Source organism: Lycorma delicatula, chromosome 2, assembly GCF_047948215.1.
Source record: "Lycorma delicatula isolate Av1 chromosome 2, ASM4794821v1, whole genome shotgun sequence".
Taxonomy (NCBI): domain Eukaryota; kingdom Metazoa; phylum Arthropoda; class Insecta; order Hemiptera; family Fulgoridae; genus Lycorma; species Lycorma delicatula.
In genome coordinates, this window is record NC_134456.1 from 163752622 (window position 1) to 163764764 (window position 12143).

At 29.2% G+C, this 12143-nt stretch overlaps 1 protein-coding gene across 3 annotated transcripts in view; it reads left to right on the plus strand.

The window, feature by feature from the left end:
• kat80 (katanin p80) overlaps positions 1-12143 on the plus strand; it is a 130065-nt gene that overhangs the window by 21692 nt on the left and 96230 nt on the right. For all 3 annotated transcript variants that reach the window (XM_075358011.1, XM_075358012.1, XM_075358013.1), the window contains exons 2-5: positions 857-968; positions 8328-8458; positions 10185-10403; positions 11158-11283. In XM_075358011.1, the coding sequence (XP_075214126.1) occupies positions 935-968; positions 8328-8458; positions 10185-10403; positions 11158-11283 (510 nt within the window). In that variant the 5' untranslated portion in view covers positions 857-934. The remainder of the gene's footprint in view (positions 1-856; positions 969-8327; positions 8459-10184; positions 10404-11157; positions 11284-12143) is intronic.

A 12143-nucleotide genomic window follows, 5' to 3' on the forward strand; every position in this document is an offset into this window, starting at 1 on the left:
GAGATACACACCCAACCACTAGCTCAAATTATAGCCAAATATCAGCTCAATGCAACAACAACTCTGGACTCATCAGGAGGACCAAAATTTACCAAAAATCAATTCAGTGTTTTTTGCATTTAAAAAATACAATGATTAAACATATAGAAGAAAAGAAGTTGATATAAAAATAAAAAAGTGAAAATCAATGTAAAAAAAAAAATAGAATTATATTATTTGTGTCAATGACTTTATTCTAAACTAAATATTCATTTAAACAAAGATAATTATTCAAATATAATAGAAAGTTTAAAGGAAAAAATGAGAAGCCCACATGTTATATGAAAAGGTGAACATAATAGACTGATTACCAAAACCCCAGAAAAACAAAAATGATATCAGAATTATTCAACCTTTTGGATTATTTAGTGTTTATGAAAATTATGGAGTTTTGGCAACTTTTCAAACATGTAGACAAGTAGAACTGTTTGAGAAGCTAGTTTTATTAAAGCTGTTAATTCATTTTATGGAGATGATGAAATAAACAGAATATTTCCAGGAAATTAGGGTTGATATTCTGTTAGGTGGAGTTAAGAAAACAAAGAAAAGTTATTTTGTGTATCTAAAAGACATGCAATATGTTAAATAGATTTTTTGTATTATTTAATAGTTATTGATGATAAAAAATATCTGTTTGAAAATGGATTATCAATTTTATTTTGAGTATTAATTAAAATTAAATAGTATATTAAAGTTATTAAGAGAGAACATCTTTAAATTAATAAAATATCTTAATTGGCTCAATAGGATTTGCTTTATAGAATGGCTGTTTAATAATGATCAAATTGTATTTTTTTTTTTTTTTTGTTATTTTCAGGCCAATATGGTTTCCTGTGTTTGGTAGTGTTAATTGTTACAAAAATATTGATCATCCTTTGTGTTGGGAGATAACAAGATGACATCTCCTCCTAAACGATCATGGAAACTTCGTAAGTTGTATTAATTTATTAAACCTTTAGATTAAAGTGTAGTTTTATTTATCTTAAAAAAAAGTGCTTTCATAAAAGTCTAAATAGCACAAGTATAGTAAGTGAAATGTATTAAATTGTAGTAAAAGTGAGTATATTCAACAAATTATGGAGCAACATTTCTCATGTATGATACATTAATGCATATGGAAATAAGGAGAAAAACAATGAGTATTCACACAAGTACTGAAAAAAATTTGAGTGTTCATTTGGAGCTATCAATATGAACAGTGGCATTTGCTCTAGTAGTGCTGAGTAGAACATGCAACTTAATTGTATGTGAATAGACACACACAACTGCAACTCATCCTGTATAACAAATTATACAGGATGAGTCACGGGAACCTGATGAATTTTAACGAAAAATAAGTTGGCATCCCTAATGTGTAGGCAGGAATCGAAATTGCTGTCACTTGGCATATCAGTTGCCATTTCAATAACAATAGAGAAGTGGAGTGCTGTACTGATATCTGAAGAGTATTGATTACACAGAGATTATTCCATTAGTATTTCAGTATTCTACATCTTGTTGCTGTTTGTAGCTGTAATATAAATAAAGTTGTGGACAATAAATTGTCCACAACTTTAAATGTCCTGTGCATTTTGTAAGAACTCCAAACATTTCAAGGATCAGGCAGGCAATGATGAGAAGCCCTCAGAGCTCAAGCAGAAAGCAAGCTTCAAGCCTTTATTTATCCCACAACACTGTCAGAATTCTCCACAAGGATTTGAATTTTCATCCATATAAAATGAGGGAATTGCAAGTTCTAAATGAGTGTGAGCAAAGCAAATCAGATGGAATTTGTGCAAATTTTATTGATTTGTTTATTGATGAAATGGTCCTGCTAATATGAATGCAATTTTCATTTATCTGGGCACAGTGAACAAACAAAATTTTCATTAGCAAATTTTTTGTTATACAAATACTCAGTGAAATAGCTTCATTTGATTTCTCTTTATAGTTCACTTGTGGCTAGCTGTCTGATGTCCTCTGGCAATTGTTGGTATCATAGGCCCTTACTTCTTTGAAGAGTAAAGGCATGTGACAATGGTAATTAGTGGTTTGAAAAATGATTTTTAAAGGAGATGTTGGAAGAGATGGCTGAAACATTCTTTCTCCAGATCTGTCAGTATACAACTATTTTCTCCGAGGGTATCTAAAGGGTAGAGTGTTCTTCATTAATTATATTAATGAACTTGAGCCTCTATACAAGAAGAAATCAGAGCAATCTCAGACAACAAGGTGAAGAATAGCAGTGCAAAATCTGTGATACATGCTACAATAGTCTATAGAAAATGATGGAGGACAATTGTCTGATATTTATTTAAAAAATGAAATTATGCCAATAAATGGATTAGGCTTACTGTAATTACATATTGAAACATATTTAAGTAAATTATATTTGTATTTTTCATTTCATTTTTAAAATCGTCCCATGAATCGCTTTATATATATGCTTCCTCAGCCTCACAGTATTTGAAAGTTAAAAAAAAATTCCCAACGTGTTAATTATAATTAAATAATGGAATTTTTATTTGATAATCATTTAACTCTTCATTTTCTGCACAGTATGAGCTCACAATAGATATGTTGGGTTAAAAGAACAGCCACAAATTTATTGGTTTAATGCAAACAATTTTTAAATATGAGATGTGTTGAAGATGTTCCTGAACATTTATGTATATTAACTTTATATAGACATCTATATTTGAGCAAAACTTATCGGGGAGTATCCCCTTCTGAGATGATGCACCAATATTGTATCATTATTTCTCCATGAAATAGTTTATTATAAGTAGAAATAAGTTTATTATAAATAGTCTCATTATCTCTCCATGAAAGAAATTTACTAACTTCTTTTGAAAATGTCTGTAGGTCTGTCTGTGAATTTTCATTAATATCTTCAATCGTTTGAAATTTTCATTCTTTTAAAGAGAATCTCAGTTCGGAAATAAATACATGTAATGGAATAAACTTCACAATGTCCAGAATATTTTTAATTTTTTAATCAGAAAATCATGACAAAATTCTGTTGATTTGTTGCTATCTCCTGAATTTCCTGAACTGTCATATAATGATTAAAATTTATTAACTTATAAATTTGTTTCAACATATTACAAGTTCATATAAATCAGTTTTCATAGTTTTAAGAAAAATTATAATTGATTTGCTGTTTATGACTTACAATGTTCTTGAATGCTACAAAAAAAGAAAAAAGCAGGTGTAGCTTAATGAATAATATATTAGGATGATGTAGCTGATGATATATTAGTAGACACGGGATGCCACTTTTCAGCCAATGCTACAATTTTATGTTGGTGTCCTCTTTAAAAATTTCAGAAACTTGCTGAACAGTCCTTGTGTGAAATATTTGTTTCCCAGAAAATTCTTTTAATTGCTGTTAAATACCAACAAAAATCAGATCAAAAATATTTATTTATTTAGGGTTATTTATCTTTACTTATGTAATAATAAGTTATTGAATCTTAACTACTTTTTGTGAATTTATGTATTTGTATGGAAATGTTAATTTGAGTAAGAATTTATTGATTAAATTTGTATTAGAAAAATATAATTGATCATTTAATATCAGTTGGAATTTATTTTAGCAGTGTTATGAATTCCCTGAGTAATAATTAATCAATTAAGTTTTTCAAGACTTTGTTGCTCAGGATGCATAAAAAAGTAGTTGCTAAGCAATTTTAAAATTTTAGAGGTTGTTTGAATCTTTGCTTGAATGAAAGTGTCTTATGTGATGTGTTCACTTGAACTAAAGTAAAAAAAAAATTGAGAGAGATATTCATTAAATAAAAAGAAAAAAAAATTCTTTTTTTTTTATGGGTGCCCAGCTAATTGAATCTGATAAAAATTTATAACTAATGGAGTGTTTGATAGTTTAACCATTTTGTTATGAAATTTTACAGTAGTTTGTTTATGTTTTCAATTTGAAAATATTTTGTTTTTAATTAACAAGATATCACTAATATTATTGAAGCATGAGTTATCCTCAGTAATTCTGCTAGTAGAGATTTTTATGGAGGTATATAATTAAGGACAGTATATGACACTGGGGAAAATGGTTGATAACTACACCAGTGATAGAGCCCTTCCTTTGGGTTGGGTTGTTTTTCATGTACTGTTCCTTAAGGGTAGATTGTCCTTCCTTACTGCTTATCATTTTTCTTTTCTTTGATCTCTTTCTCATTTTCAGTTCTTTGAGTTTAGATTTGATTCTGATAGCTATGATTGCTAAGGATTACTTGACTTGTAATGCCAGTGCAGCCTTAAGAATCCAGGGGTTGCTGGGAGATTGATATGGAGGTTTAAAATCTTGTGGTTATTAAAGTGCCCAGCTGATAAAGCTAGGCCTCCTAATATATGAAACTTTTACATCACAGTTCAATTCTGGTTGGTTGCTAACTTTTTTCTGTTTATATGTGTTGTATTTTTGAGTATAGGTTGAACATATTGTTTACTTTTAATCTGCCAATCTTCAATAATTTATTGAAGAAAACTTATGAAATTTCATCCTGCAGCCTTATAAACACATTTTCATTGCAGTATTGCATTGCTTGACACTTTACTTTCTGCTGTTAACTTTAATTTATTATCCAACTGAAACATTTTTGAGGATCTTAAATATGAAATGAATGCATAATAAATCTGGGTACTTTCCCATTAATCACTCTAATTTAACTTTGTAATAATTTATATTGATATTTTTTTGTTTAATAATGGTAATGTAAATAATAGGAGCCAGAAGTTTTTTATTGCATCTAAAATCTCATCAAAAGTGTTGCTAGTCACACATTCTGACATCACTGGAATTCAGTGAAATATGACTAAGTGGTATCTCAGTGTACCTCGGTACTTTCTGTTTTGTCATTTTGCACTCCCACAATTGATTTGTGTATGTTTTGTGATATCAGTGCTGTCTGCGTCTACAAAACTGTATTTGTAATTTTGTAATGTTGGAAACCAACAGCTTCTAGATATGTGATGAAATATATATATATATATACAATGAGTTACTGTAAATGATACTGCTCTCCTTGATGTTATTTTTAATAGCTTAGTAATTGTATTTAGGCACTTGCTGAGCGCTAACTGATGAAATGATTCTTTTGATTTATGGTACAGTCCTTAAAATATTTATTGTTGGGATAAATTTGTCTTGCATTATTTTTGCATTATTCAGCATGCCTTTGTCGGCTTCTAAAATCAGTCCTTCACTATAAATTTTAACTCATGGGCATTTGGCTTACATTTCAACGCATACCTCTCATGCAGCTGCTCCAATGTACTGCTGTTCCGTGGGACATATCTAATTGCTGTTTATACCAAAAAAATGGAGGTCATCTTCACTGCATGTGCAAATATATCTAACAGCTGTAGGAAAAGGTTCATGCCATTTCTCAAACTAATTAGTTGTGCACATGTTCATCTTAATGCAGGAAGATGTATGGTTGCAACACTTCTGAGTTCCGTGTTCAAAGTACTGCATCATTTTGTGCGCTTTTTACGTACCTGAGAGTTAGAGAGAATTCCACATTCTTGTAAAAACAAAACTACTTACTTACTGTGGTGGGTAACAGAGTTCATGATTGAAATTAGGAAATGTAAGAAGGTAAATTCTTGTGACTATAAACAATACTGTACACAGGAATTACTAAAACCAGATTGAATTGGTACATTGTTGTTTTCAGGACTATTTTTTTTATTGTTGTTTGGATTTGGTATTTATTTTATTATAATTGTTAGTTGGTCTTCTAATTCTATTTATTCTTTATTGGGTTGTATACATAGAATTTCTGAGTATTTTGTATGAGGTTGTTTTTTTTTTTTAATTATTTTTTGTTTGATTTTTTATTGTGAATCATTTAATTTAATTGATTTTTTATTTTCAGTTGGATATTTGATTTTTCTCTTTTCTTTTCCTTTATTTATCTTTTTTAGTTCTTTTATATCACGGTTGAAAATAGATATCATTATTATATTGGTATTAATTAATTCAATTGAAGAACTATATATATATATATTCTTTTTTGTCTTCAGTCACTTGACTGTTTTGATGTAGCACCAAGATTCCCTATCTAGTGCCAGTCGTTTCATTTCAGTATATTCCCTACATCCTATATCCCTAACAATTTGTTTTACATATTCCGAACGTTGCCTACCTGCACAATTTTTCCCATTACATGTCCCTCCAAGATTAAAGCTACTATTCTAGGATGCCTTAATATGTGGCCTACAAGTTTGTCTCTTCTTTTAACTATATTTTTCCAAATGCTTCTCCCTTCATTAATTTGCTGCAACACCTCTTCATTTGTACTTTATCAATCCATCTGATTTTTAACATTCTCCTATAGCACCACGTTTCTAAAGCTTCTAATCTTTTCTTCTCAGGTACTCTGATTGTCAAGTTTCACTTCCATATAAAGCTACACTCCAAACGTATACTTTCAAAAATGTTTTCCTGATGTTTAAATTCATTTTTTGATGTTTTTGACTGAAAGCTTGTTACACCTATGTTATACGGCTTTTTATATCGTTTTAGTAATTCTACTTCCCAAATAACAAAATTCTTCTACCTCCGTAATCTTTTCTCTTCCAATTTTTATATTCAGTGGTCCATCTACATTATTTCTACTACACTTCATTACTTTTCATTTTGTTCTTATTTATTTTCGTGTGGTAGTTCTTGCGTAAGACTTCATCCTTGCCATTCACTGTTTCTTCTAAATCTTTTTTACATTCTGCAAGAATTACTATATCATCAGAAAATCTTAATATCTTTTCCTTTTTACTTTGTACTGTTGCTCTGGGTCTAAATTATTCTTTAACATCATTAATTTCTAGTTCTATATAAAGATTAAAAAGTAACGGGAATAGGGAACATCCTTTTTGGATACCCTTTTTTATTACTGCTTCTTTCTTTTGTTCTTCAATTATTACTGTTGCAGTTTGGTTCCTGTAAATGTTAGCTATTGTTCTTCTATCTCTACACTTGAACCCTAAATTTTTTAAAATGCTGAACATTTTGTTCCAGTCTACATTATCAAAACCTTTTTCTAGTTCTGTAAATGCCAAGTATGTTGGTTTTTTTTCTTTAATCTTCCTTCTACTATCAATCTGAGTGCTAAAATTGCTTCCCTTGTCCCTATACTTTTCCTGAAGCCCAATTGGTTTTCTCCTAACCTTTCTCCCACTCTCATCTCAATTCTTCTGTACAGAATTCTAGTTAAGATTTTTTATGCATGACTAGTTAAGCTAATTGTTCTGTATTCTTCACATTTATCTGCTCCTGCTTTCTTTGGTATCATGACTAAACACTCTTTTTGAAGTCTGACACAACTTCTTCTTTTTCATAAATATTACACACCAGCATGTATAATCTATCTATCACTTCCTCACCTGCACTGCGCAGTAATTCTACAGGTATTCCGTCTATTCCAGGAGCCTTTCTGGCATTCAAATCTTTTAATGCTCTCTTAAATTCAGATCTCAGTATTGTTTCTCCCCCTTTCATTCTCTTCAACTTCCTTTTCTTCCTTAACAACACCATTTTCTAATTCATTTCCTCTGTACAACTTTTCAAAATATTCCACCCACCTATCGACCTTTCCTTTCATATTATAAATCGGTGTACCATCTTTGTTTAACACATTATTAGATTTTAATTTATGTACCACAAAATTTTCCTTAACTTTCCTGTATGGTCCATCTATTTTAACAATGATCATTTCTCTTTCCACTTCTGAACACTTTTCTTTAACCCATTCTTCTTTCGCTAGTTTGCACTTCCTGTTTATAGTATTCTTAATTGTCGACAGTTCCTTTTACTTTCTTCATCACTAGCGTTCTTATATTTTCTACGTTCATCCATCAGCTCCAATATATCCTTTGATATCCAAGGTTTTCTATCAGTTCTCTTTGTTCCGCGTAAGTTCAATTCAGCTGATTTAAGAATTAGTGATAAAATAGTTGAACATATTAAAAAGTTTATGATGATAATAAATTTAAACCTGCATACCAGACAAATACCACATAATAAAACACCTAATAAATAAGTATTGAACATAATGATTCATATAATTTATTATTGATTTATATAATTTCAGTAGTATTTATAAAACTGTATGTAATGATTGTGACCATATTTATGTAGGAAAGATCACTAGATTCTTGGAACATTTTAGAAATTATATATATATATATATATATATATATATATATATTATAATAGGATATTTTTCACAGTTAAGAACTTTATTAGTGGAAGAATTTTTATTTTTATTTTTTTGTTCTATTTTTTACAGAGGAGTTCTTGGCTCATGAAGCAAATGTTAATTGCTTGGCATTGGGGCACAAATCTGGCAGAGTGCTTGTCACTGGAGGAGATGACAAAAAAGTGAATTTATGGGCTGTAGGGAAGCCCAACTGTATTATGGTAATAAAATTATATTTAATTAAAATTTCATGAATTGTTTAGTGAAAATGTAATAGTGATTAAAATAATATTAAAAAGTGAAATTATGTTGGTAGTTTTTATCATTTTTAGAGTTTTTTTCTGCCTCTTACTATGTAAGTTAGGAATGACAGATCGGAAAACATAGAAGGAATTATAGGTTATTGCATTTTAAAGTGTTTTCTGAAGGCAGGTCTTTCTTTAGTGAAAAATGATTTTTAATACATTAAAACATCATTTTAATTTTCTTTTTGAACATATACAATATAATTAATATACAATAAAGTTTTATTGAATATGTTTGATTGTATCTTAACATTTGATTGGAACCAAGACTAATAGAGCTTGCTATTTAAAACAAGCTTTATGTAAATAATTTTTTAAAGTATTAGGTTGAGGCTCCACATATCTAGTGATGTGGAATGGTTTTCTGGGTTTTTTTCCAGATATACATGAAAATTCATTCAAATTAAAGTTCTCAGTTATTTTTCAATTCTTGATTGAGATTAAGAAATCTTTTTTTTTTAAAATAAAGACTGGATTAAGAAGAATTGACCTTTCCATTATTTTTAAGAAGTTACTCATAGGTATATGGTATATTTATGTATGAAATTATTTACATTTAATTGATTATTAATATAATCCAGTTGGAAGTTTTATCATAATTGACTTGTTGAAGCTCAATTGCTGAATTATAATGAATAAGCTTTTTCTGTCATAATAATTAGTTGTAAAGTTTACCTTTTACCATCATTCAGCTTTTCTATACTCAACATCTTTAGCCATTTAGAATCCTTAGCCATTTATGAATTTGGGCTTGTCCCCAGTTCTATCTTTAGCCATATTCTTGCTGTTCTGTTGTGATCTAACATTTTTATGCTATTATTTTAAGTTGGAATCTAGTATTTCTCTTCCTTAGTGCATCTTTTTTTTACTTGTTTTATCCTTTGATTCCTTATTTTGTTGTAGTCATCTTGTTTTCAAGAACTTCATATTTGTGCACTGTATCTTTCTATCTTTTTGGAGAATTAATTTATAGAGTATATGTTTTTAGTACATATTTCTAAACCACAGTTATTACTGTTATTAAATAGTTGTTATAGAATATCTTCTTTTTTCAAACTTTATGATAAAAGAGGTTACCTACTTTCTGAAGTTTTTTGTTACTTAGTTGTGGGATTTGCTGCCTTCTTTTGCAATAGTACTCCCAAAGTACCTGAAATGGTCCACCTTTTCCAATTTGGATCCTTTAAAGGAAATCTTTAGGTTTTTGTCTTTCTGCTGGCATGACTGCTGTTTTAAACTTGAAATAAAGTAGTAAATTAATCAACGTGTGCTAAAGGATATTATTCGTCGCTTTAAATTAAAGATGAATTGATTTAAAATCTAGTTTGGTAGAATTCTTTGTATAAAAGTTAACTGCTGGTTTTTATTAACCCGAATTTGTGTAACTATAGATTAGCTTTAATTTCTGTGAGTGTCTGAATATTGTTGATATTTTATAGCAAATGGACATATCAGTCAGTTAAATGTACAATTAAACAGAATTGAAAGTTATCAGAGTTATTAAACATTTTTCGTTTAAGTTTGATGAATGGATTTAAGATTGAATTTTGGCAATACCTGATGTACTTTGCCAAGCTTTTTTTTAGATTTAAAATTAATTATATTAATTAAGTTGGTAATAATAGTACAATTTTGTTTTCAGAGCCTTAGTGGCCATACAACACCAGTTGAATGTGTCAGATTTAATCCCACTGAAGAACTAGTTGCTGCTGGTTCATCAGCAGGTGCCATTAAAATATGGGACTTAGAGGCTGCTAAAATGGTACGCACTTTAACTGGTCATAAGGCTGGTCTTAGATCGGTTGATTTCCATCCATATGGTGATTTCATCACATCAGGCTCTCTTGACACATCTATTAAGGTTAGTCATTTTATTTCTTTCTAGTTATGGTAAAAATCTACATTTATAATACTGATGAGCAGAATGAACTTTTCTAAATATACATTTTGTATGGACATTTCTATTAAATCTCTATTTAGGTGAATAGCAAGACATAAATGAATTTGGTAATGACTGTCATTTGATAAATTAAGGATGTGTGAATGTCTTCATAAACAATATTTTTTACTGAATGGCAGCTTTCACTTATTTCAATGGCCTCATCACATCCTTTTGTATCACTTGCACAGAACCTGTATCATTTCCCTTTCTTATCTGTGATGAATGTGTCATAAAAACAGAATGTGTTTACATTGTAGTATTCAGTATAAATTTGTAATTTAATAATATAATTTTATTAAATAATTAATATTTAAATAAGGGATGAGTTTAAAGGAGATAGAAATCTACAGTGTCCTATCTCTTGTACATTTTGTTATACAAAATGCACAAGAGACACAATGGTAACAATACATACACAATGGTAAGAAAACATAATGTAAATTGCTTTTAGATAACCATTGTTGCCATTTCTTTGAAACTGGTAATTTCATTCTAATGATACATAAGGAATGAAGAAAACTTTCCTTTGGGGAAAAATTTATTTTTTAGTGGAGACAATACGAGTAATATGTAGTTTGTCTTTCATTTATGTTAGTAATTTTAAATATGAAGTAGTATTTTTGTATAACTAAAAAGATATTTTATCTTCTTAAAGTTATTTCTTGTTTTTCAGTTATGGGATATCCGCTGTAAAGGATGCATTTTCACTTATAAAGGACACAGACAAACTGTAAATGGTCTTAAATTTAGTCCTGATGGCCAGTGGGTTGCATCTGGTGGAGAAGAAGGTTTAGTCAAGGTAAATTTATTTTTTAGGACAATTATAATTTGAATGAAAAAGATTTATTCAGATTTAGACATTGCTACACAGGTATTAACCTTTTTGGTGCCATGCTTATTTTATAAATACAATAATACATGCTGCTTATTATAATCACTTTTGTACATAAAAAAATGAGTCAATAAAACAGCTGATTCAATTAAGCATCCATCAAAGGTCATTTTCCTGTACGCTTACAAACAAAACCTGATTTTATGTAAAAAGGTTGTAAAACATAATGTTCAGGTATTTGAACATAACGTGATACAACAAACTAATCTAACAATGAAACAACAAAAAGAAAAATCATCTTTACTGTCATGTGTTTTTCTTTTATTCAGTTATGTTAAATACAGTACTGTATTATAAAAATATGATATAAAAAGATACAATACAAATATTAAAAATGGGAAATACTTTAAAATATAACTTATAAAAACACTTTATGCAATGAATTAAGGAAAAACACATCTGTAACTTATGTATAGACTACACAAATTTCAGTTATTCTGTAATTCCATGTAACTGCTTATCTTTTTTTTGAAGTAAATGTTTTTATAGTGTTCCAAAGCATCATTTCCACTTTATAAAAAATCATGGAACTGTTCTAGTCTTTCTTCTGTAAATACAAATTTTTTCGTGGAATTCATAGTACATTGGTTATTTCTTTTAACAGTGGTGCTTGCTTCTGAACTTCCTCTGCTTTTTGAATCTCGTCTTCTTCCAGCTCTTCATTCATAATTTCTGGTATAATTTCATTATCAGTTGCAGGAGCACAAACAGGAATGTCCTCCGCAATAGAAATCCACTGATTAATTTCATTATTCACATCCTCAATC